At 47.3% G+C, this 24554-nt stretch overlaps 8 protein-coding genes across 8 annotated transcripts; 3 read left to right on the top strand and 5 right to left on the bottom strand.

Annotated features, from left to right (window-relative positions):
* Positions 1–145: 145 nt before the first annotated feature.
* On the bottom strand, positions 146–1174 carry RhiXN_06093 (Transposable element Tcb2 transposase; the record flags this gene model as incomplete). The annotated part of the gene is made up of 1 exon (XM_043325909.1): positions 146–1174. One exon carries the CDS (start codon positions 1172–1174, stop codon positions 146–148), a length of 1029 nt encoding a protein of 342 aa, XP_043181341.1.
* A 1180-nt stretch (positions 1175–2354) lies between these two features.
* RhiXN_06094 (AIG1 domain-containing protein) lies at positions 2355–3735 on the bottom strand (the record flags this gene model as incomplete). Its single annotated transcript, XM_043325910.1, has 4 exons — positions 2355–2498; positions 2549–2984; positions 3042–3241; positions 3541–3735. 4 exons carry the CDS (start codon positions 3733–3735, stop codon positions 2355–2357), a joined length of 975 nt encoding a protein of 324 aa, XP_043181342.1.
* Positions 3736–4032: 297 nt separating this feature from the next.
* RhiXN_06095 (Tyrosine kinase domain-containing protein) lies at positions 4033–10934 on the top strand (the record flags this gene model as incomplete). Its single annotated transcript, XM_043325911.1, has 28 exons — positions 4033–4316; positions 4372–4480; positions 5461–5667; positions 6523–6545; positions 6602–6683; positions 6742–6805; positions 6856–7097; positions 7173–7305; positions 7358–7641; positions 7694–7735; positions 7809–8039; positions 8098–8202; positions 8247–8277; positions 8339–8472; positions 8520–8621; positions 8686–8748; positions 8805–8813; positions 8867–9083; positions 9372–9452; positions 9515–9582; positions 9642–9851; positions 9903–10073; positions 10136–10183; positions 10240–10260; positions 10321–10446; positions 10490–10564; positions 10599–10646; positions 10686–10934. 28 exons carry the CDS (start codon positions 4033–4035, stop codon positions 10932–10934), a joined length of 3459 nt encoding a protein of 1152 aa, XP_043181343.1.
* Positions 10935–11600: 666 nt separating this feature from the next.
* RhiXN_06096 (cyclopropane-fatty-acyl-phospholipid synthase) lies at positions 11601–13427 on the top strand (the record flags this gene model as incomplete). Its single annotated transcript, XM_043325912.1, has 5 exons — positions 11601–12048; positions 12108–12771; positions 12822–12894; positions 13061–13359; positions 13415–13427. 5 exons carry the CDS (start codon positions 11601–11603, stop codon positions 13425–13427), a joined length of 1497 nt encoding a protein of 498 aa, XP_043181344.1.
* A 2100-nt stretch (positions 13428–15527) lies between these two features.
* On the bottom strand, positions 15528–17679 carry RhiXN_06097 (uncharacterized protein; the record flags this gene model as incomplete). The annotated part of the gene is made up of 3 exons (XM_043325913.1): positions 15528–15670; positions 15726–16679; positions 16737–17679. 3 exons carry the CDS (start codon positions 17677–17679, stop codon positions 15528–15530), a joined length of 2040 nt encoding a protein of 679 aa, XP_043181345.1.
* Positions 17680–18526: 847 nt separating this feature from the next.
* On the bottom strand, positions 18527–20590 carry RhiXN_06098 (major facilitator superfamily transporter; the record flags this gene model as incomplete). The annotated part of the gene is made up of 12 exons (XM_043325914.1): positions 18527–18612; positions 18669–18752; positions 18819–19019; positions 19069–19244; positions 19298–19427; positions 19481–19570; positions 19624–19724; positions 19772–19884; positions 19944–20012; positions 20161–20222; positions 20344–20454; positions 20509–20590. The coding sequence occupies 12 exons, from the start codon at positions 20588–20590 to the stop codon at positions 18527–18529; spliced, it is 1305 nt and encodes a 434-aa protein (XP_043181346.1).
* An 805-nt stretch (positions 20591–21395) lies between these two features.
* RhiXN_06099 (uncharacterized protein) lies at positions 21396–23387 on the top strand (the record flags this gene model as incomplete). The annotated part of the gene is made up of 13 exons (XM_043325915.1): positions 21396–21569; positions 21624–21717; positions 21773–21971; positions 22035–22104; positions 22155–22394; positions 22451–22616; positions 22676–22712; positions 22777–22785; positions 22843–22894; positions 22949–22971; positions 23033–23098; positions 23154–23267; positions 23327–23387. The coding sequence occupies 13 exons, from the start codon at positions 21396–21398 to the stop codon at positions 23385–23387; spliced, it is 1305 nt and encodes a 434-aa protein (XP_043181347.1).
* A 208-nt stretch (positions 23388–23595) lies between these two features.
* Positions 23596–24049, bottom strand: RhiXN_06100 (uncharacterized protein; the record flags this gene model as incomplete). The annotated part of the gene is made up of 2 exons (XM_043325916.1): positions 23596–23602; positions 23652–24049. The coding sequence occupies 2 exons, from the start codon at positions 24047–24049 to the stop codon at positions 23596–23598; spliced, it is 405 nt and encodes a 134-aa protein (XP_043181348.1).
* Positions 24050–24554: the final 505 nt, after the last annotated feature.

Consider the following 24554-nt stretch of genomic DNA (forward strand, 5'->3'; position numbering starts at 1 on the left):
GAGAACGGAGTAGTTCCGGTGGAGATAATGATCAGATACTAGTTTTGGATGTTGCATTTGTTATGACTCTGACTAAGCAAAATGCGCAATGAGAACAGAAACTTGTGCGCGACGCAACAATGCATTATTGTAATTACTACAAAAACTAATAACGAGTATTACCACCCTTCCTATCAATGACCTCCTGCACTCTTTCTGTCATAGAATCATAGAGTTTGTCAACATATGCCTGTGGAATACACTCCCACTCCTCCTGGAGAATGGCCCAGAGATCATTGGCACGCGTTGGTAATTGATGCCTCATGCGCACACGACGGTCGAGGTAGTCCCAGACATTCTCAATGATATTCATATCTGGGCTATTTGCTGGCCAGGGGAGTACTGAGAGCTGTTGAGTATTGAGCCACTCTTGAGTAAGCTTGGCTGTATGCTTTGGGTCATTGTCATGTTGAAAGACAGTGCGACGAACGGGGATAGAGAGGTCAGCCATGGTCCCACGAAGCTCCTCCTTCAAGATCTTGGTGTAATGAACAGCTGTCAGGTGGCCATCGATGCGGTACAGACGGCCCACCCCATTTGCAGTAACACACCCCCAGACCATCACGTTTCCACCACCATGTTTGACCTGTTTGCGGGTATAACAAGGATCCAGAGAGAGTCCTGGACGTCTCCAACAGCGTAGAGGGCCGTCACCATTGAAGACGTTAAATTTTGATTCATCTGAAAAAATGACCCGGCGCCAGTCCCGAGCCAACCAAGTTGCATGGTTTCTGGCCCAGTCCAGACGAGCCTTGAGATGACGGCTTGTGAGTAGGGGGACGCGGCGACGGGCATAGTTATAGATGCCCAGCTCGCGCAGACGTCGGCGGACCGTAGAGTTCGATACATGAGAGAAATAGTCCCGACGGAGCTGGGACGCAGAGGCCAGACGGTTACGAGAGAGTGAAAGCGCCGCAAATTTTGCATCTGCAAACCTGAGTTTGCGTGGGCGACCAGACCTGGACCTATCAGAGTAGTAGCTACGAGTTTTCAGGTATCGGGTGCAAGTACGGCTGACAGTGGAGGGAGGAACGTTGAGTTGAGTAGCTATCTTGTAGATTGTAAGACCAAGATCCCGAAGTGCCAGAATTTGGGCCCGAAGCTCAGGAGAGTGCTGTTGCCCCCTGGGAGGCATTGCAAGAGTGTCTTAATCATGATTCAAGTCAATGAGCAGGCTTAAATCAGTCGGGAGCGGTCGCCAACCGGGGAGGGGGCAATATGGTTTGTCAGCAGCCATATCAAATGCAACAATGAAAGCACGTTATTCAATGGCACTTTCCCAACAACGCCACCGGGTGCCCAGAGACTTTGTAGGACAATAATTCTCTATTGTTTAAGCATTTCTTATTATTAGACTAAAGTACGAATCGGCCTACACGGCCCGTCGCAGCAAGTGCAAGCACGGGGGGTCACGTGTTGCATTTGATTTGCGCGCCACTGTATTACAAAGACTATTCTTGTGAGTTTCTAATAGCGTAGTAATATCTAATTCTTGACGATCTTAACGCGACCTTATACCGTGGGTAGGAAGTAATTTCTGGTCGGTTTCCGTGGAATTGGATCAAGAACGAAATGGCAGTGGTACTTCATGTATGTAAGCGTGGGAGCCAACACAAACGATCCAAGAACATCCCACAAAATAGTCGGGATGGGGACAAACTTTGGAGCCTACTTACTATCTGCTGGTCGTTCGAGCCGGAGGCGCGTCCAACAGCTGTCGAAATAGGAGCCATTGTGAGTTACCATATAGAATAAACGTTACTGTAGAGACTAATTTCACCCAATCCAGGTGAGAACGGTTACCTCAGAAGGGCTGCTACCTCAACCACTCTGTAGCACAGTAAGCTCCAGCCACTGAATATCAGTAGCTCTTCGGCCAGCTTTTTCTTGGTCCAAGAAATTGGCCACCTCTTTATGCCGGCTTCATATCTTGGCAATATAGTATAAATACAGTGTTGTTTAGGGTCGTTCCTGGCTCGGAACATACCAAAAATCTCTTACTTAATATATTTGGGTGCCATACTCAAACGAGCTCTGGCAAGTTGTCCTGGTAGATGATCTGGCCTATACCAGCATTGGGGTAACCTCGCAATATCATCGAAGCCTTAGAAAAGTGAATTTTATAGCAATCTGATAAGCTCAAAACTGCGCTAACACACGTCTGTAATCGAGATACTGAATCGGCATGACTTCAACTCAAACCCCACCCCATCGGACTTGATTTACTTAGACACATAAACTCGTTTCAGGAGCACCTTTTAATCCCACCTAATATATCGTGGGAATACCAGCCAGGTAAAAGCCCTTCGGGGATGCTAGTCACGAACAATTTCTGAAATGCCAAACGTTGCAATTCCTCCTATGATTCTGCCCAACGCAGGCCAAAAAATCGGTCGTTCTTGTAATGTCTGGACTTGCTGTAGTGCGTATTCCCAGTCTTTGCGGGGATATCGATTATCCTAAATGGGGATCAATCAGGCCATTATATATATGCATTGTTGTAACTCACTTCAGTTAACCTTTCAATTATATCAAGCAAAATAATCTCTAGGTGCGCCCCAGCCGTTGTCTGATTGTATGTCAAACCAACATCGACAACCTCACGTTGCGCTTGAAGTGTCACGGGAGTCCTTGGCGCAAATAGTTGTACTATTCCCATTCCATCTTCTTTTGTGTATCTATTCTGGAGCCTTTGAGCCCGAACTTTCTTGCTTCCGTAAGTTCCAAATCTTTTTACATCAGTTATAATCTCCTTCTCACGGGCCTCTTCTTCTTCGTCCGAGTCAGGATGCCACCTAGTGGTAACTAAGACGATCCGGTCAAGACAATCTTCTCCGCACAAATCTTTGAACATTTGCATGAGCTGTGCTTCAGGTCTCAAAACCCTAGTCTGTTCGATTGGCCTAAGGAAAATAATCCCAACGGTCCTCAATTTTCCGGAATACCTATGCCCCAAGTAAGTGACAACAATAAATGCGGCCTCAGTGGGCATGATGACTTACCGGGCTGCGAGCCAATCAATGATGTTCCTGAACACGGGTATTTCGTTACCATACCGAGTGTCTTGGAAGCCAGGTGTATCAACGAGTTGAATGTATTTGTCACCATACTTGATGAGAGGGACATCATCTATGACTTCGGAGGTCTCGGAGTAAGTTGATCTTCCAACCGGTAATTTCGATCCGGTTAAGGTATTAATGAACTAACAAAGTATACGGACACAAGTAATTGATATGGTTGCTCGAACCCTCATAAACTGCACAAGGTTACATACTTTGGATTTTCCGACGCCTGTTGAACCGCAGACGCTTTGAACCAAATGCTTGTACTTAGCACACTCGCATACAGACCACCTAGGTAGATCCGTATCAACTTACAGTACCGTTTTCAAGTTAGACTCGTTCAAGGCTAAAGGCATCTCGACGGCGAGTCGAAAGTGGGGAAGAGATATGTGTGCTAGATGATGGACACGGCGACTCTTTATGTCGATGGCGTGTTGACTTCGGGCTGTGTAGCGTCTGTGGATATCGTTATCGTAGGCTGTGAGGCGTCTTTATTTCCAGAGGTCTTAGCGCTCGGAGCTGAATTGAGCCTGGGCAAAAATGCTTCATCTGGGCGTTTTGCGATGAAGCCTGCAGAGATGCAAAACAGCGACTTAGTCGGAGCATGTGGCGAGTCACGTGACCAGAGCTTCATGCCGTGTCGACTTGCGTCCAACCCTCTCTACCGTCGGGCCTAGGGCTGTCGATGATAGTGGGTGTTATTATGATTCTTGTGTTTGATAATGATCACGTGGAAATCATATTCGTATTTGATAAACCCGTTCAAAATATGATAAAATTTTTGATACGTGTGTTATATGATAGAATTTGCTAGAATCAATAAACTATCATCTGACATCATGACACCCTTGGCACCAGAGTTGCGCTCCTTTTTGCCGTTTGAACACCTTCCTAACACATTGCCCTCCTGTGTTCTCTTCAAATCCGCCTCATGTCTGCTCCCAACTTACCAAACACGTTACTACTATCAGCGATTGAGCGCCTCAAAGAGGCAACTACGAAACTACCTTGGTCAACTCCCGAAGGTTTGATCAATGGGCCTGTGTGGCAAAACTTCAGCATCGACCCGCACAACACCAACGGAGCCATTTTTGAGGCGATTGACCAAGCATATACTCGATGCTTTTCCCACTTTCCTGGCGCTAGTGCTGATCCAATTGACAACATCCTTTGTGGTCTACACAGCATGGATATTGTCATTCGCTTCTTCGAGGAGTGTGCCCGATCCCCAAAGCTGGATTCCAGCCTTTGCACCTAACTGAATTCAAAGTTGGGCAACTGACAGATCTACCTCTTGCCCATCTACATCACCTACTGGATGGATGGACGGTCTATTGCAGGTAAATGACAAGGCCAATGGCTTGGCCTTCCCAAAAGAGGTTCGCAGTTACTTAGATGGAAAATATCAATATGGGGGGGGGCGTTTTGATTTGGTGGGAGGTATTTTGTCGTCCGTTTCAATGGAGTACTTAGTTGACATGTATCCCAGGAGAATGAGTCGCATTTACCTGTCCTCAGCCGGATTGCTCGTGACATTCTTGCTATTCCCACAACAAGTATCTCAGTCGAGCGTCTTTTCTCTCGGTGCAAACTTGTAATGTCGGACTATCGCAATATGTCCGTTGACACTGCCCGCCAAATTATTACGTGCCAACAGTGGCTCGAGGCAGGGCCAGGTGTTGATCTTCCCGACTTTGTATCAATTGATTGTATCTAATAACGCTCCCGTGATAATTATTTGATAGTGTTATTATCATTCTAAATCTGATAACTCGTGATCATTGGGAATTTGAATCAGATTCAATCAGATTTGTGGAGCCAAGTATCAGATTCTATTTGATTACAATCATCGACAGCCCTAGTTGGGCCTCGTACACACCACGTCTTTGAGTGCAATTTTTATCCCACCACCATCCCATAAGGTCACGAGGCCTGGTTTGGGCCACCCACCCATGAGCCAGACTTGCGGTCGGGCGCCCCCGGTCCACCCTCGCTGCTTCGCAGCTGCGGGGGTTCCCTAAACCTACTGGTCTTGTTCTCGTAGCCAACACGAACGAGCGGGCAGAAGATAAGTTACACGTATTCCACACACGATTGCAGATTCCTCGACCTACTACACCTTCTTTATAAGGATATCTTGCGTGAAAGTCTAAAAAATCTTTTAGGGTATTAAAGATCTGCCGTCCTCTGCTCCTATAGCTATTTGATTTTTGTCACAAAAGAATTCTCACAAGTACGTTATATTTTTCGATCCGTATTTGATGGGTCTGATGAGTGCTGCCCGGCAGACCGTTCTTAAGCGCGCCAGCGCTTAGACACCTTACTATATGCGTCCGGCTTTGCTAACCCGCACCCGCAGTTTGTTATGTTTCGGCGATCGTCATCGCCCCATATTACTTTTCTATTGGCGAGCGGCCTCTTCTTGGCGAGCGCCGCCGCTGCTTCCAAGCGCTTCCTGTCAGACCCTGTCGTTTTAGGGATCTACTTTGCCTTCGAGCGCTCTCGAACTATGTCCATGATCTACGCAGATAAAGTCCGCCAGTTGGGACCTCGGATATGGCCAGTGGTAGGTTCACGTTTGTTTGGTCGCATCTAGACCCAATACTCACATATACCCAGCGTAGTCTCATCTTGGTCTCATTTTCATTTTCTCTCTCGATTTGTTTCTTGCTTTTTACACTAGGCGCACGGTTGGCCTACCCGTCGGCGCTTTTCTCGGATCCACTACTGTGTTTGGGCACGCCGCCTTGCGGCGTGCCCGGCCCCGCTACCTGGTGTTTTCCGCCGCAGTCTTCCCTCAGGAAGTCGATCCCGGCTCCTCCACCTAGGTCGCACCACGAGCGCGAGCTGGACCAGCTGTGAGAGGACAGATATGAAGTTTGATTAGGGTCAGCACAGCAACCAAGGTACGTTGTGTTCCTGAATCATTACGCGCCAAAATCGGATGACACAAGCGCCGTGCCGCACAACTATATATATGACGTTGGGGGTCCATCGATTTGGCAGGCCATTTGAAGCCCCCCTACAACACACAACCCTAAATTCTGTTTAACTGCCGTACAACTCTTGGTATTCATGTTCAGTTTTACAGAGATGGCCATTTATCGCAAGCTACGCGAACTTATAGCCAAGCTTATTTCCATGGCTGATCTACCCAAGCCTCTTGTATCTTATTGGGACGACCTCGATACTACAATAGCAGAAGATTGTAGATTCCTTATCGAGCGCGCCTTACATCTCTGGCGGCACGCAATAGTTTCAAATCAAGAGGAGTACATTTTGTTGATGAGGTTGGGGTGGCATATTACCAAGCTTTTGTCGTGCCCTAACAATATATTTATGTAGAACACTTTTTTGTATCGACAGCGCACTTGAACTTGCTTTTAATCTAGATACCAAGGAACTGAGTCTTTGAGTTCAGAGGTTGAAGAATGAGGCTGAGGCGTAGGCCAACCTGATAAGAGCCACCTGCGATTTTTTGTAACTTATGTTGAACACAGGCTCTTCCAGAAGGCCATGGCATCAAACCAAGCTTACAACCATAGTCTTGATCAGCCCGAAGCATCTGATTTAGAAAGCCTGGTAAGCATCCAAATATGAGTCTGTGTATTAGGCAACAATTACGCTTGTTTTGTCATAGGTTTTCCCTTACCACAGAGCGCTATTTGTTCATAACAATATTCAAAGGGCAGTCGCAACACTTTGTGTGTACTCTTGTCTACGATTACACTATATTTGCTGAATATTGGTTCAGTGCCACTGACACCGGGTCCTTTGGTCGAATCTGGGCACTGGATCTATGTTTCCAAAGATGAAGTGGCAACCGTGAAAGATATTCTCTTGCGGGCATATAGAAGCGAGCTTTTTGCGTATGATGCATTGGGCTCTAGTACCAGCCCTTATGCCTCGGATTTATCTTTTGGAGTCTTAGACAACCCCACGTTCCATAATCAATACAGTGGACTTGGCTGCACAGATGGCACCGCCTACCATATAGTGAAGAATTAGGTGCAAGATCAAAATACAGCAGCAACTATTCAAGCCTTCCGTCCACCACTGGCGATTTCCCAGACAAGCCTCCCAGAGCTGACCCATATTTTCCTTGCAAGCAATCCTCGAGTTCATGTCTTGATGAACCTGGATCCACAACCTCAACTTTATACTCTTATTAAACCTCAAGGTTTGTCGCAAACTGTATTCAAAGGTATGAAAGACATCGGGACCATTAGAAAGAAATTTAATTTACATTCTTGTAGATCAAACTGGGGCCTTGCATTTCTTTTCAGACATCTGGGTGCGCCACAATTCTTATGGGCATATTGATTGGACACTCTATCGTCTCGGAAATGATGGCTCCCAAGATTTAAGATTGTTTGAACTGGTACCCGTGAAACCAATCACCAAAGTAGAGCAAGCCCCGTATACGCCGAATGATGGGCACTCCCAAATACTATCGAATGCATGGAAATACATTATGGATATAACCATGGGCTGGAATATATTGCCATGGCGTACAAACTATATTAGTTGGCTTATCGAGGTATGTAATATACGGCAAAGCCTATTGCGACATTGGGCTTATTATCCGGCAGATTGGTAAATGCTCGTCTCCATTGACTGAAAATGTGTTCTACGTGAGTTTGGTATCAGGAGCGCACTATCCATAATATCTGATATCAAAGGGAACACTGATCAAAACTACTCCAGCGCAGTAACATAGAGCAAGACGAGGTAACTGCTTTGGCCGAAAAGTGGGGATGCAAAAGCGCTACAGGTAATCCACAATTGCTCCCATTGCAACACAGTGTACTCGGAAGTATATTTCGGGGGTCTCATCGACTGCTATCCGTGGGATTGTCGGAGGTTATGACTCATGAGGCAATCGAACTTGATTCATTTGTCAAGAATCTTGGGGTCTTATCAGGAAGTCTTGCGAAGGTACATACTATGCTCGTTCCCCCATTCCGCTCCATGGAGTATTTATATCCTTCACTAGCATAACCTTGATACTGATGCTATCGAGCGGTCAAGCAAATACGATCATCCAAATGTGCTACCATTAGATGCCATACGATTGATCCCGGGAAGTACGCTTGGTTTGGTCTTTCCGCTAACAAAAACTGAAAACCTGCATCAATATCTTAGGGCAACGCCGAACATAGACCGACTGAAGCTAGTACGTACAACTTTGCATGTACTCGGTATGGAGTCATCATACCAATTTTGCCACATCATAGTGCACCCAGATTTCATGTGGGCTGGATTATCTGCACGAGTCCAGAGTGGTAGGGCTCCAATTGTATGCAAAGCGTTTAGCATGGCAGCTCACAAGTTTGCACTTCCCACTAAGGTTCACGGCAATCTGAGAGCAGTAAGTAAACAACATGGTATGAAAACACAGCTACATCTTCCACATAGGCAACGATACTTGTTTCTCTGGACGGGGATGCTCTTATTTCGGATCCCTTTTATTTAGACGATAATCAATTTGGTGATCGTCGCTCGCTCGCGAGATGGATGGTGCGTAATTATCTATTTGAACCGCAGGGTAAAATTAACGCGATTGGTATTCAATTGATATCAGGCTCCTGAAGTCAACATGACGGAAACCAAAAGTCTGGCCGGCGACGTATACTCGTTAGGAATGGTATTTGGCCCTTTTCCAGCAAGTAGACATTCTGATCATATATACCATTGGTTTAGACTATACTTGTAAGAGTTGCTATCTATTCGCTATCAAAAATATCACCCCAACTTTTAAATAGGAAGTTATGACCGGTGCGCCCCCATACGCCGGAAAACGCGATGATGAAGTTTGGGCACTGGTATCGTCGGGAGCGGAGTACCTGCTCCCCGACAGACCAGACGATGTGATGCCCAGGTATAGAGGAGATGGCAACAGACTATGGACGACTCTTTGGCGTTGCTGGTCGTTCCGTCCAAGCGACAGGCCTCTCGCATCAGATGTGGTCGAAGTGGAAAGTAGAGCTTCTCTTTGCAGTTTAATTCCGGCGCTAACCAAACTCCGTACTTGATAGATAAAATCCGTTACTAATGAGGGGTTAAGACCTTATACACAGGGTAAGACCGTGCTCTCTGGCTTCCTATCTCAGACAGCCTGGTTGAAACTATCCTCGTCACTCTATGCCTTATTGTTTCAGATGCTCTGTCAATTGCGGCGCGAGGTAACTAGCTAACCTTCATTTGGCCTCAGCAAAGCTTACCCGGCATCGTCACAATTGCTAAATTGGTAAAAAAAAATGCACTTAGCACGAGAGGAACCATATGAACTATCAGATCCGGAGAGCGAATTAGGTTTTGAGGTCGCTGGTAGCCCTGACCAATTCTACGGTGATCTTCAATAATCAAACTAGCACCGCCTCTATCCTTAACATTTTGCCCCATGTGGATAGACTTCGACGAAGGAAACCCGACCACTAGCCTTCAGAGAACACCAAGCACGGGTACAACAAACTACGAGGTGAGAACTTATATTTTCCCACTGTCCATGTGGACGTAACAGAAATACAACTCTCGTAGCATGCGCGAGACATTATCAGGCGTCTTGCACGCCACGGTTGTGAGAATCTCACGGGCCATGTGAATGAGGCCAGTTTCAGCGAGATGCCGGTAACTGGAGGGGGATTTGGTAACGTATTTTGTGGTAATTTGTTGAGTGGCCTACCGGTTTCGATTAAAACACCTCGCATCTGTCTGGATACCCTCGATAATAACCCAACTTTCTTTGAGGTAAGTCTGTGTTTGCTTCTGATCGGCATTAGTTGATCGCCACTTGATTAGGATGTGGCCCGAGAGATCCATACGTGGAGTAGATGCCACCACCCCAATATCGTTAATTTCTTAGGCTTGGCTGTTTTCCGAGGCCAAATAGGGGCAGTGGCTCCCTGGATGGAACATGGAAAACTGACACATTATCTCAAGAAGAAACCCAATTTTAATCGATGCAAAGTGGTGCGCGTTGTTCTTGCCTATCACTGAGCTAGCCCATCGAGCCCACGGTTATCAATATATAGTGCACAGATATTTGCGAGGGGGTGGCCTACTTACATGAAATCGGAATTGTAAGTCATAAAAGCTTTGATTAAACTTGGTTTTCTCTGATCAAGGACAACCCCAGATTCACGGAGATCTGAAAGGAGTAAGCACATATATGGTCGATTGTTCGATTGGGGGTAAGTTAAAACTAAACATGCGACAGGAAAACATATTCGTCTCGGGCAAAGGCGCCATTGTTGTCGGCGATTTTGGAAGCTCGCTCTTGAATAACCGTAGCTTGACCCTCGCTCGTCCGGAGAAATCACTCTGCCCCACACTACGTTGGTCGGTAAGTTGGGAGACGTTTCACTCATTGGAGTACTCTTAACTAGGCCATTCAGGCCCCAGAGTTATTCGAAGACGATGCGACAAGTACTCGAGAGTCCGATATATATGCGCTTGGAATGGTATGCTGTCTCTATCTTACCTATGACCGAACAGGACCTGACCAAGAGTATAGACTTTGCTCGTGGGTTTTTGACAGTGCGAGTGAGTTGGATGCTGATCATTTGGGTGCGTTCTCAACAGGAGGTGATGACCGGAAACATTCCGTGGCACTGGATAAGGAGTGAGGCAGCAATTATAAAGCGGGTTTGTTTACCGGGAGGCAAATATCCGCGCCCTGATGAAATTCCCGAAAAGAGCTGGGATGGAGACAAGTTCTGGAATCTACTGCTCGCTTGCTGGTCCTTTGAGTCGAGCGACCGTCCGAATGCCATCGAAGTAAAGAAGAGAGTGAGTGACTCGGAGAGCCGCCTAACCGATGTCTACTTATAGTGCTTGTTGTAGATGAAAGTTATTACAAGGAGAGGGTTGCAAGTGTTTCCGCATTCCACTGCAGGGAATCTGGATAGATGCGCCTTTGTTGATTCATTTTAATGCTGAGTATTGAAGTTCGAAGGCATCTTCACGATTATCGCCACTGTTAAGTGCAAAACCTTTGGAATGTATAGCATTATATGAATATCGTGAATTCTTGATCCCTTCATACATGGCTTCGAGCTCACTATACCTTTTACTGGCACACTGAAATCTCTCTTTCACTGTGCCAACACGATAATTTATCGTACTTGAGTTTGATGCTTGCGGCTCTCTTTATATGTTATCACGCCGAAAGCTGACTACAGACACATCGGCATATTTCCGTACGCAGAAGCTCAAACTGGACGCATACAACATCCACTTGGGTGAGGCGTAGCAAACACATGTATTTTCCATTAATAGGCATACCCCACACCTGCCCAATCTCCCCCAGCGTTAGAAGAGTGACAGACACTGATGTGCACATAAATGAAACTCGGAAGCTCGCTCAATGCGCGTCAAATTACCCCAGCAATCAACGAAAAGGACAAAGAACCGCCCAGCGCTTGATATGGATCCGGACCCTGAGAGATATTAGTAGAAAAGACTTTTCTGCTCCACGTCCTCCGCCCACGACCCACCATGGCCACAGTGGACCCCGCGTCGATACCTCTTCCCAACGGCGACACGCCCAAGCCTCAGTCAGCGGTACGGCTGACTAACCTACCGTCGATTAAGAACGCGCCCTTCCCAGCGGAAGGCAATGGCTCGTTCTCAAATGTCGCGTTGGCTGGGCTCGTGCTCGGTGTTCCTTATGTCGTGAAGCGCATGTTGCCAATTATAAATCGTGGTGGCACTGGCACGTATTGGTTCTTGGTCATTGTTCTCGGTTTGCCTGTTACCATTGGCTATTGGACGGTCATGAGCATGTACGGAGCTCGCAAGAACGAGCGACTCGCGTTTCCCAATCGGCCTCAGAGCGAGTATATCGAATTCAAGGATCAGGCGTTCCGGGCTGAATGGGAGGGCAAGAAAATCCCAATGCAGATCTTCCACGACGCGTATTTCGAGGGCAAGGTTGATTTCAAGGGTTGGTTATTTGTCCTTTTTTTAATATTAATTTCTAATTTTGCTCATTGCATATTTCAGGCGATGTACTCGATGTTATGGAATGGCGTCACGATTGGGCTGAATTCAAGATGACTCCCGAACTGTTCAAATACGTGTTTACAGTTTTGATTCCTGATGTCGTTGTTCACTCGCACTCGCAAGATGAAGAGCAAGTCAGGGACCACTATGACCGCGGCGATGACTTTTACCAATGGTTCCTCGGTCCTCGTATGATCTACACGTCAGGCGTTGTGATGGACAATACCCGCGAAGAGACCCTTGAAGAGTTACAAGACAACAAGCTCGCACTCGTCTGTGAGAAACTCAATCTCAAGCCTACCGACAAGCTTCTCGATATCGGCTGCGGATGGGGGACCCTCGCTGCATACGCTGCCAAGAACTATCAATGCGACGTGACCGGTGTAACCCTCGCCAAGAAGCAAGCTGCTTTTGGCAACCAGCGCATCAAGGACAATGGCTGCGACACCGAGCGCGCTCGTATCCTGTGCATGGACTTCCGTGACGTTCCTGCGGTCAAGGGCCAGTACACCAAGATCGTTTCGCTCGAGATGGCTGAGCATGTCGGTATCAGGCGGTATAATGCCTTCTTGCGTCAGGTCTACGATCTCTTGGACGACGATGGTATCTTTGTCTTCCAGGTTGCGGGTATCAGGCAGTGCTGGCAATACGAGGATTTGATTTGGTATGGGCTAGATCTCATCTTATCCTTCGCGTTACTTAATCCCATTCTAGGGGGCTTTTCATGAACAAATACGTGTTCCCGGGTGCCGACGCATCCTGCGCGCTCAACTGGGTTATCGGCCGCGTAAGTCATTCTCTTGCACCCACTCATTTTTCATCTACACGTGTTCGACACGTATTCTTCCTTTCCCATGGCCTATTTCGCTATGATGATCGATACGCGACGCGTCATTTCAAATTTCCTCACCCTTTCATCTCGAAACCCTTGACTAACCGCTCCACACACATAGCTCGAGGGTGTTGGTTTCGAAATCAAAGCCGTCGATGTGCTCGGCGTTCACTATAGCGCAACCATCTGGCGCTGGTACAAAAACTGGATCTCGAACAAGGACAAGGTTATCGCGGCCTACGGCGAACGCTGGTTCCGCGTATGGTCGTTCTTCCTTGCCTACTCGACGATCATCTCGCGTCAGGGATCCGCCTCAGTGTTCCAGATTACTGCACACAAGAACTTGAATGCGTTCCACCGCATGGAGGGTATGGATAGCCACACGAGTCTGAGGATCAGCGACAGGGCTAAAAATAATGCGTATGTGTGCCTTTGCTGAAGGTCATAATCGTTAACTGATGGGTTGCATGTACAGGAGCATCCAGTAGATGCTTGCACATACGAGTTGAGGGGGAGGATAGACTGGGTTTTGGTTGGCTATGTTAGGTTATTATTTTATAGACGTAATCCGCTCGAGGGGGTTGTGCTCGTGCGTTTGGATGTATCATATACTTGATTTTCTCGAGGTGGTATTTCATTTGCGTCTTTCTCTGAATTCAAGTGTGGCTGTTTTGTTTGGCACATACAACGCATGAACATCGATAGGAAGACTAAATTCAGATGATGCATGGACTTTGCACAGTGTTTTGCCAATGATGAGACGAGTGAGTGATTTCAAGGAGCCAAGTTGCTTTGGGAATCAGGGATTCTTGGAAAATGATGTGCTATATGTTTGGATAAAGGATGTCATCAATAGGGTGTTTGAACTTGTGATTTTTCTACTTCACAGCTGGATTATACTTCTAACTCTCAAGTCACTTGTTCAATGGTTACAGGGAGTGGGAGATCGACGCCGTGTCATACGTTTTGAAGAGTAGGTTGTCGCTAAACTGAACTTTTGCTCCATCGGCTACCATTGACAAGATTATCGTCATTGGCATACCTAAGGAGTTTTTTCCTTGCGCCGTCAAAGCAAAAAAATAAGCGATTTTTCCGCGTTCAAAATAACGGCCGATAGTCGAGCATCCATGAAGCGAACCCCGCTAACGGCTCTACTATAAACACCACCAAACGCAATCGTAAAGGCGGTTTCGACGCAGCGAACGGCCAGCACAAGGTCTCCTAAGCGAATCTGCAAATAGAATAGTCGGTGAGTACATCTCAACTCAATTATGTGCTCTTAGGCTTTAGACAGAAACTATATGCAGTTTGAACTTTAATATTCCAAGGTAAACTTTTGCTCATGTTTCACTCAACTCGAATGAGAGGATGATTTAATATTTACAAGCTGTCTTATATACGGAATAGCTATGTCAACATATCTATTTACGTACAAGTCCAAGCAAGGTCCAAGCAAGGTGGAAGCCTGTGCCCCCGCGGGGTTTTTGCTAGTGGGCGGCTGCGCATATAATCTGTATTAATACACCAATATTGCGCGCCCCTTATATCTTGATGCAACCCTACTTGCAAGGTGGCCAGTTATGAGCCTAATCACAAGGGACCCTTCATATCTGTGTCTGCCTTCTTTTAGGATTCAAGTTACGCCAACGTCCCATTTCTATGGGACTTGAACAATTCTGAAGCGCTCAATCATTCTTAAAGGTGAACAAGCACTTCGGAGCATCAAGTATGGCGCTCTCGAAACGCTCGTCGGGCGCCCCGGGGTCTCGGAGGTCCCCTTAAAGACATGAATGCGATCAAGCACCGAGTCAGATTGTCCATGTCAGGTGGTCAGCCCGCAATTTTGATTTCCCTTGGTTACTGGGCTACAAACAATGCGGTATGGGAGTTTTGATGCTAGCCTATATATAAGCCTGGTCGACTGGATCTGCCACTCATAATTCACATCTTAACTACCACCCGCCCTCGTCAGACGCTCTAAGAGTCGCCCCTCACCATGAAACTGAGTCTATGTGCCTTTATTTCCCTAGCCTTGACAATCAGTGCTAGTGCCATCCCTCTTCCCGACCCACCTGTCGGCACATGCGGAGGAGTGAGTTTAAGACCTTTTCTCCGGATTAAAAACACAGTACCAAACTTACCTTCATAGTTCTGCGGTGGTATCGCTGGGATAAAGTGTGAAAAGGGGCTAGTCTGTAAACTTGAGGGCTCGTTCCCGGATGCTGGTGGCGTTTGCGTTAAAAGGTCGTAGTGGCTCGATTGTAATGAGTCCTGTGTACCAGGCTTGCCGTGCTTTTCTCATGTGTAAAGGTCATCGTCAGTAGTTAGCTACATTGTCGTATTTTTTCAGCATTTGCTCATCAGCGTTGGTGACTTCTCACTTCTGTTTCGGTAACGGCCTGTTACAAATCCTTTAATGGGGATATACATGCGTTATGTAACCATACACAGAAGGCCGCGTTCGTATGTGGAATCTTTATAACCGTGAGTGTAATAACATAATGGTAAAAATACAACATATGATGTATGCGAAAGCTATACTCAAATAAAATGTAATAACCAGCGTTTTCCTGTCGTCGAGTATCATCTTACTTCTCGTCGCGTTCGAGGAGGATCGTTTGTTCTCCGTCCGATACCAGGCTCACGATCGCTTTCTTGAATCTGTGATAGGACCCTTCCACGAGTCGGGCTCGTAAGTCTACTGCTGTCGCCACTTCTCCCCGTATGTCTACTATCACCACTCCGTGCCGTATATCTACTATCGCCACTCCGACCTGTATATCTACTATCGCCACTCCGTCCCGTCATCACTGAACCACCACTTCGCCCTGTGGAGCGGGTGTCTCGACTCTGACCCGTGCCTCCGCTCCGCGTTGTACTAGTTGACTGGGAAGATCTGTCCCGCGTGCCATACCCGTGAGCGGGTGGAGACAAATACCCATCGCGCGTGTTTGGCAATCTTGGTTGTAAAGGGGCTGGAGTACTCCGCGGCGTAGGCGAGTTTATGCGTGTCGGAGCGTGGGATGGGAGTTGAGCTGGTCTGGATGATGGTGAAAAAATCACACTTTCACCTTCGCCATGGGATGTAGATCGACTTCCCTGTCGAGAGGTCTCTGGAGCAAAGCGTCGTTCGCGGATGAAAGAAGGGAGGGTGGAGAGTCCCGGTCTGGCTGCGACTGGAGCGGCCACGGAAGAAGGCGGAGGTGCTGAATGTGTTGAAGGTGTTGTCTGTTCGGTCTTTGGGCGACGGACGCTTGGACCTCGTGTGGGGAGCATGTGTCGTTTGAAAGCCAATACGGTGGGATTGATTCGTTCCTTTGAATGTTTTAAAAGAACTCTTCGTCCGTGATTGGATGTATGGGAGCTATAGGGTGAAGAGGCGCGATCATATGGAGATGTGGGACGGGTCGAGAACGGATTCGTGAAATGTGAAGTTTGGGGTGACGGTTCTGGTGTGTCTCCTGGTGGGGGTGCATAAACGTGTGGTGATGGAGCAGGGATCGGTCGTTTTGGCTTTGTGGTTGGAGATCTACTTGAGGAGGGATCGTTATTATTCGTGTCGTCATTGGTCCTGATATTGACGTTGCGTTGCATCGTATGAGAGGATGGAGCTCGGTTATCTATGGTCGTATATGGGAATTTATCAGATCCGTGTGCCTGTGGGTATCGCGCGGGAGTTGGGTATGGGACGTTGGTCTTCATCGGGATGGGAGCGTTGGGCCTCGTGTTGGGGGAATTCACTATTGGGAGGAACAAAAAAAATTCAGAAAAAAGTCGACCTAAAAGGAAAGACACACGTTTGAGACGTCCCGCACCTCTATTTGCTCGCTCAATCAACAGTTCAGAGCTTTCGTTGCCCGGCACCGGACCGACCCTTGGGCCCTGTTGGAAACGGACAGTCGGCCCGCCTCGCAAGGCACCGGCTGGTGCCACTGCCTCGCTCATCACACTTGGCGTATGTCCATCACCACTTGATCCACCCCCACCCTGGTTATTCAAATTCGGCCGTTGTCTCCATGCACCGAACCCATTGTCTTCGTTCCTCCACCCACGCCCCCATACAGCCCCAACCTCCTTTTCCTTGACGCGTTCTGGGTCTGCAACACCTTCTCGTCGTTGTCTGCGAAGACGAAGCCAAAGGCATCCGGCGATGGCAAACATAAGTAATAATAAACCAATCAGGATTGCGCCCACAATCCCACCGGAGAGGGTTGTGTGACTCGAATCCGGCAGCGGGCGAGGGACAGGCTCCGTATAACCAGGCAGCAAGGGAGATAGGGGCGTAGGGGAATAAACATTAGAAGTCGGCGGATCCGTCAATGGCAGTGACTCGGAAGGAGTTGGCGTCTGGGAAGGGGTGGCTGGGACAAATACTGATGTGACAATGGTCTGGTCTGGGACCGTGTATGACCAGGGAACACCGGTTTCTGAGCCACCAAATACCGTCGTACCAGTGATGATGATTTCTGAAGCCACGTAGCTGCCTGAAGATTCGGGCACGGGCGCCGGGGCCGGGGCCGATGGCGAGGGAGAAGGGGGAGGGATGTCACTTGCCGAGGGACCAACGACAGAAGTTATGTCGGGAATTGTATAAGACCATACATCTCCAGTTGTTCCCGTTCCAATAACGGTTGTCCCAGGTATAATTTGTGTAGTAAATGGCTGGGAAAATGCAGGAGAGGATTGAGGCGGAGCATTTGGGTCATATGAACTCTGAGGAATACTTGAAGACGTTTCCATAGCTGAGGTGGTCCGCCCAAGGATTAGCCCGAAACAGTCTTCCGGACAGAGATGATTCAAGCCAGCACAGAATAGCTGATAGTCGTGATAGTCTGCAGTGGCCCAGTGAAATCCCGAAAAGATCGCAGCCAAATTCAGAACCTAGATCATGCGGCTCTCACGCGGTGTGTATCTGCGTGGGATCCTCGCCTCAGGAACGAGTCTGTCTTCGCCAACAGTGAAGAGCGCAGACAAGAAAGCCTATGGCTCTGGTCTTGGGGGATCGTCTAGATATAGGTGATTTAGGGACTAGGCTTCCACGCCCATCCTTGTATGCCTGTAGATGCCTAAATCAGATCCAGGCGGTCATCATCTAAATGCGTCATTTTCCAAGCTCACGTCATTCCCAGGCTAGGTTCTATCTCGCATTCGACATGAGACTCTGACCACATGGGCTATCGCTTATTGCGGAAGCCTAACTTGAAAAGGCCTCGTGTGTTTTTGTTTAGGTTTGGCTGAATCATGTGATACCCGCGCTTAATGGGGTAAGCCACCATAAACGTGCGTCTGCAAAACTTAGCGGGGGCTTAGCGATGGCAAGTGCGAACGAGGCAGGTAGAGGCTCATCTGGAAGCACTCATACAACTACGGATAGTAACAGAAGGATTGATTTCAGCTTCAGGCTGTTTTAGGATTATTTACGCAACGAATCATAATGCCCACTTCATATCCCCAGAACCCATTCTCCTATTCTGCTTTGCATAGTACAGCCTTAGCCCACAAACAACTAGACTTCCAAATAGGAGCATTGCAAAATTTGTCATATGTCCTGTGTTTGAACACCTCGTGAGTACGCCTTGCCCCAAGTTTAATCGAAGCAAGGGAGATTACCTGTGATATATCCCGGCTTCTCGTTTGCTTTGTATATCCAGACTCCAATAATTTGGCCAGTACCTAAGTACGAATGTTTTCATAAATTCGCAGAACTCAGTTTTAGTGTTTGAACCTACCTCCCGTTGAGATATTGATAGCTATCGCGAGTCCAACCGCACCAGCACCACGAATATTAGTCGAGAGCCAACCTAAAAGTGGCGCTAGAATTCCATGACATCCCCGATTTAATCAAAACCTTGTGCACTGGGTATATATATATCACTTACGAATACTTCCGAACGATCCTGAAGCGGCAAGGCATAAAAATGCGAAACGTGCCTTGAATGCTTTTTCGGGAAGTAGAGCTTGGGCAAGAAAAGCGAAAGCCCCCACTGCCATAGAGCTAGCAGACACTAAACTGCGCTGGTTTTTGGTGTCCGCGAGCCATGAGAGAGTGAGAGTAACAAAATATGCACAAGCATAGGGGGCTACATATCGTCAGCGTGAGAGCATACACCGCAATCAAACTCAACTTACGAACTGTGAACAGTTGGGCATCTAGACCTTCATAACCAAGTCCCGCGACAATCGTTGGAGAGAACAGAGACAGCGAGCTAAACGGAACAGAGATGGTGATGTACGCAACGGCATGAGCCCATACTCGCCATCCCAAAAGAGTCTGCTTGGCTTCGGCCCATGTGACTCGGGAATGACTAAAGGCGGGAATTAATTAGATTTACAGAAATATTAATTACACTTAACTTACTGCGTCGAAGCAATACCTTCCAAGCGGCGAACAACCCGATCTCGTTCATGGGCTGACAGCCACTTGGCGGTCTCGGGAAAGTCGGGGAAAAAGAACCAGACCAGTATAGAGCTTAAAACGCTGGGAATGCCTGGTATAAAGTTAGAGTAGATTTGACTCGAGATAAACACGAGTGCCAATCACCTTCCAAGATAAATAGCCACCGCCAAGCTTCAAGTCCAGCAGTCATATTCATAAACCCAACACCATAGGCTATAGCCCCTCCAAATGCGCCTATAGGACAACTTTCAGAGCTATTACTGGAGAATATTTTGCTCGGAACTCACCAGCCAGAGTGGAAGATGCCAGTACCAATGCGACTCTGAGCGATCGTTCTTCAGGGCGATACCAAAAAGTAAAGAAATAGACCAAGCCGGGGAATAATCCTCTGGGAGAGAAGTTAATTTGATCCGATATATCCAATGGTTGACTCACGCTTCGAATGTTCCCAGCAGAAACCGGACAGCAGTTAGAGCGCCGTAAGAGTGAACGCCACCGAGTGAAATCGTGAGGGCTCCCCATGAGAACATCAAGAACGCAATCCATCGCTACATGCGCCAGGCGTAAGATATGTATAGGGCGATTCCACCCGTTAAATCAAACATACTGATGGGCTGAAGCGTTTCAGACAATAGTTGGAGGGGACTTCGAAGGATATGTATGCAATGAGAAAAACCTGGCGGACGATTGTTCATTTGTACTGATAAATGATTGAGTTTTGAGCCACTTGCCATGAGTGCTATGGTATATTGCAGATTCCTTTGAAAGATAATGAATTAAACTTGGGTAATTGGCAATGCGAAGCCCAAGCGTACAGCACTTACGTCAAAGATAAAGATTGCATTAATGAATTTCCACTTTGACTGTTTAGCAATTTGGCGTTTCCCTAAAATAGGTTGTAGCACTATTCACAGACTCATATACAATCCTTACTATATTAGAACTGTGGTCAAATTAATCGGCATCTTTGATCCCCAACCGTTGTGTATCGTGTTGAATAGACTCACCGGTCCAAGTAACAAAGTAAATAAATGAATGCAGCTGAAGGAACAATTCTACGATCAAGTTTATTTCGTAGCTTTCTGTCTGCTTCGCGTTCTTCCTGAACAGCCAGGTCACTGGTTTTCAAAAAGGTACGTCAAGGAGAAAATGTGAAATGGGAATGAAAATACCATACCTAGCCGAGCCAGTTATTTCTTTCTCCTCGATATGGAGGGCGGGCGACTCGGATTTGGCATCTGGAGGAAACGACATAACAAGCCACGGTCGTAGACGGAACCAAGGTGTCGTTCCGGGTATGCAGGCCTTGGGCTGAGAAAACCTTATAAACGTGGGCTCCTGTTACTTCTCATCGGCGAATTCGTATTCTAGATATCGGACTTTTGTACGTTATTGATGCAAACCCGAGATCACGAGACTGGATTGGGGAGATGTATGAGCTTCGGTGCTAGCGCCTTCAGTAGCCGAGCGCTTGGCCTGATACCCAAAAATAGAACAATTGTAAGCCGGCGCAAAGTAGCTTGATATAAGTGGAGAATTCCAGAGCTATTGATATCTTGCACTATGAGATAGGTATAGCTTGAGGATTCCCAGAACGTAGTCTGTGTGCCCTTCAATAGTCAGTTTGTTATGTGGACACTTTACGATAGTAGATATTGAATACAATAGATATAATATCACCTCCTCGATAGATTCCGTCACTTCTTTGCGTCAACATATACAGCAGGGAACACTGGACTCCTAAGCCGGGAGAGGAAAGTGCACAGAGTGTGAAAGTCACGTGACACTAGTATGTATAACCTAATACAAAGATATGATTTGATCCCGCTCATATCCCGTTCTCTGAACCGCGGGCGGATCATCCACCGCGATCCCTGTAAGTGTATTAGTTCTCAGGCTATGATCAATCCCTGACCAAACATAGTGGCCTGTTACGCCGCACTCATATAGACCACAAGGATCTGTTCAATCCCTCCTTCAAAGTACGCCCCTTTTCGGGTCCACCGGCTTCCCCGGCAACTATTATTCTAACTCGCTCTTGCATTGATTCGTCACCACTATGCTCTGTACTCTTTCTCGCACTGGCATATCCTCGAAACATACATACCGGTCGTTCTCTGCGACAGTGCGCACTCTGGAACCCAAGAGCTTGTTCACTAAACATCCGGACGATGTCGTCCTTACACTTGCTCTTAGGACACCAATGTGTAAAGCCAAAAAAGGTGGATTAAAAGTGCGTCCACTCAGATTTAGTAACCTTTAAACTTTTTATGAAATTTATATATAGGATACTCCATCTGATGTGCTTTTGGTGGGTATGCTCAAAGCTGCACGTGAGCGTAGCGGAATTGATCCTGCACTAGTCGAGGACATTGTCGTTGGTGGGTTCCAAATCTCAACGAGCTCAGGCTCCTCGTATTGAAAGTGGTATCCCAGGAACATGTCATGCCCCGAGTCCAGCCTACGAAGCTCGTGCTTCCGCCATCGCAGCCGGTTTTCCCAAACATGTCCCAGTTCAAGCCATCAACCGACTCTGTTCTTCCGGACTCATGGCCCTGCGCAGTATCTCCGACTCGATTACCAAAGGCGATATCGATGTTGGACTGGCTGTCGGGGTAGAGAGTATGACACACAAGTGAGCGAGACTTCGGAACTTTCTTTGGCGTTTTGCTGCATTCTTATTATTATTGTTTTCTAGTCCCCGCCCAACACCTAAATTCAATAGCGAGGAGATAAAAGCGAATCAGGCAGCAACGGATTGTGCCGAGGTACGGGTCTCTTCTTGCGTTCCTGCGGTTTATACTTGATTCTTTGACAGCCGATGGGATGGACCTCTGAAATGGTTGCTGCCGACTTTAACATTACTAGGGAAAAAATGGACGAGCTCGCACTGTTATCCCATAATCGCGCATCAGAGGCGCAAAAGTCCGGTCGATTCGACGAAGAAATCGTCCCTTTTAAAACTATATTAAAGGGCGAAGATGGGTCCGTTAAAGAAGTAGTGATTGATAAGGACGATGGTATACGACACGGATCTACCATCGAGGGTTTGGCCAAGGTGCGCCGCAAGGAGTATGGACTTTGGAAGTGAATTTTGCGTTGATGTGTCTTTAGGCTCGTAGTGCATTCCCAGACTGGGGTCAAGCCCGCTCCACCGGAGCAAACTCTAGTCAAGTCACCGATGGTGCTGCGGTCGCTCTCTTGATGCGTCGGAGTACCGCCGAGAAATTAGGCTTGGCGGATAAAATTATTGCAAAGCACGTTGCTACTAGTGTAGTTGGTCCGTATAATTCTATTAAATGACTCTGATTTATGACTGATTGATGGGCATTTGCGTAGGGGTTGAGCCCAGACATATGGGAGTTGGGCCTGCATAGTAAGCAAATCAAGTTGCATCTCTGTGTATCACAGGCTGATATTTCCTGTGCGCATTGTCACAGCGCCATTCCGTTAGTGTTATTTCTTGTATTTCCAGCATATATCTCACCGCGCGCTTATCCACGTAGGAAAGTTCTGGAGCGGACAGGACTCAAAACTAGTGACGTCGACCTCTTCGAAGTGAGCCTCTGACTTAAATTTCATACCCAAGCGTTTAATCAGCCCTACACCCAGATAAACGAAGCCTTTGCTTCTATGTAAGTTTGTCTTGATTAGAATATTCGCCATGGGTTCAGCTCATTTCGTGGCCGACCATAGGTACGTTTATTGTGTAGACAAGCTCGGTCTAGATATTGAAAAGGTCAACGTAAACGGCGGAGCCATGTGAGTTTATATTCTTTATAGTGGTGATCTACTCGTACTCACTTCTAATTCGTAGCGCGCTCGGACATCCACTCGGTGCAACCGGGATCCGCCAGGTAGCAACAGGTCTTGCGGAACTCCGCCGGAGAAACGGAAAGATCCTGTGTACCTCGATGTGCATCGGTTCTGGGTGAGTGCATATAGTCGCCTCTATTTATCTGCGTAATGTGTATTGACGATCAACACAAGGATGGGGGCTGCTGCTATTTTTGTAAATGAAACAGCCCAAAAGGTTGCCGCGAAGCTTTAAATGCCTGTCATGGAGAAATGAAAATATGTATAACTAGGTAGCTGCACGGCACAATGTGATATTAGCTGTATTCATTAACTGCTCATGGAAATATCACATTGATTGGCACGAATTTATGATGGATATATATTACAATCAAGTTACAATTTTTGGATTGGTTTGATTTCAATGTAATCGGTCCGCAGAATAATGCTCATATCCCAGCTCCTCAGTGGCTATAACTCATTTAGTAAATGAATCACTCCGATCCGAAAAATCACTCACTTGAACACACCTCCAGTGAGGAGATTTCCAACACCCTGGATAGTCTTGCCAGCACCATACAGAATCCCACCGGCGGCAAATATCGCCCCACCAGCAACCGCAAAAGGCGCAGCGATCAAGATGCCCAAGCCCTTTGCCAGCGGCATCAGAATATTTTCCTTTTCTTCCGCAGAGCTGGACTCGTATTGACTGGCCTTTGCATGCCAGGCATCCTTGGACTCTTGGTCGGGGTAAGCGTTGCCTACATTATGCATCGCAGAAACAATTTCGCGGTCCAGAGCTGATACTTGTGCTTGGTCACCCTTGCTATCTGCATCTCTGCGTTTCTGGAATAGGTCCTGCAGTTCGTTCAGCTTCTGCCTGGCATCTTCCTCGTTGGATTCGGAAATATTTGTCATAGCTGATGCCTGAGGAAATTTGGTTAGAGTGGGTGGTTTGGTAGTGCTATGAGATTGGCTCGTGTTACCTTTGAATGTGCAGAGTGATGTGGATGGATCTGGAGCTGGGTGTGGCTCTTTGGAACTTTAGCCACCCTTGACACCACTGCTGATGAATGACGTCAATGAGTTACATTATGTCATCTTGGAATGATTGGGTAAGTCAGTCGGTCTGGGCGTGGTCGAGCGTCGAACCTGGCCATCACATGCATCACCTATGGCTATGCGATCTCCCGAAAAGGCTTGTCGATGTATATACCACAGTCATGGTTGCTTATACGCTCGTATCTATTTGAAAATTATTCATTCTGCTTTTAGTTGGATGCAGGTTTAATTATCTACTAATGACCCCTCCACCCACCAAGCGAAATACCAGTCTCGCACCAGCTATATGAATAATTCATCCGACTTGAGCTCATATATTTTCCCCAATATCTGTTTGAAGAGCTACCTCATCCAAAGAACT

Source organism: Rhizoctonia solani, chromosome 6, assembly GCF_016906535.1.
Source record: "Rhizoctonia solani chromosome 6, complete sequence".
NCBI lineage: Eukaryota > Fungi > Basidiomycota > Agaricomycetes > Cantharellales > Ceratobasidiaceae > Rhizoctonia > Rhizoctonia solani.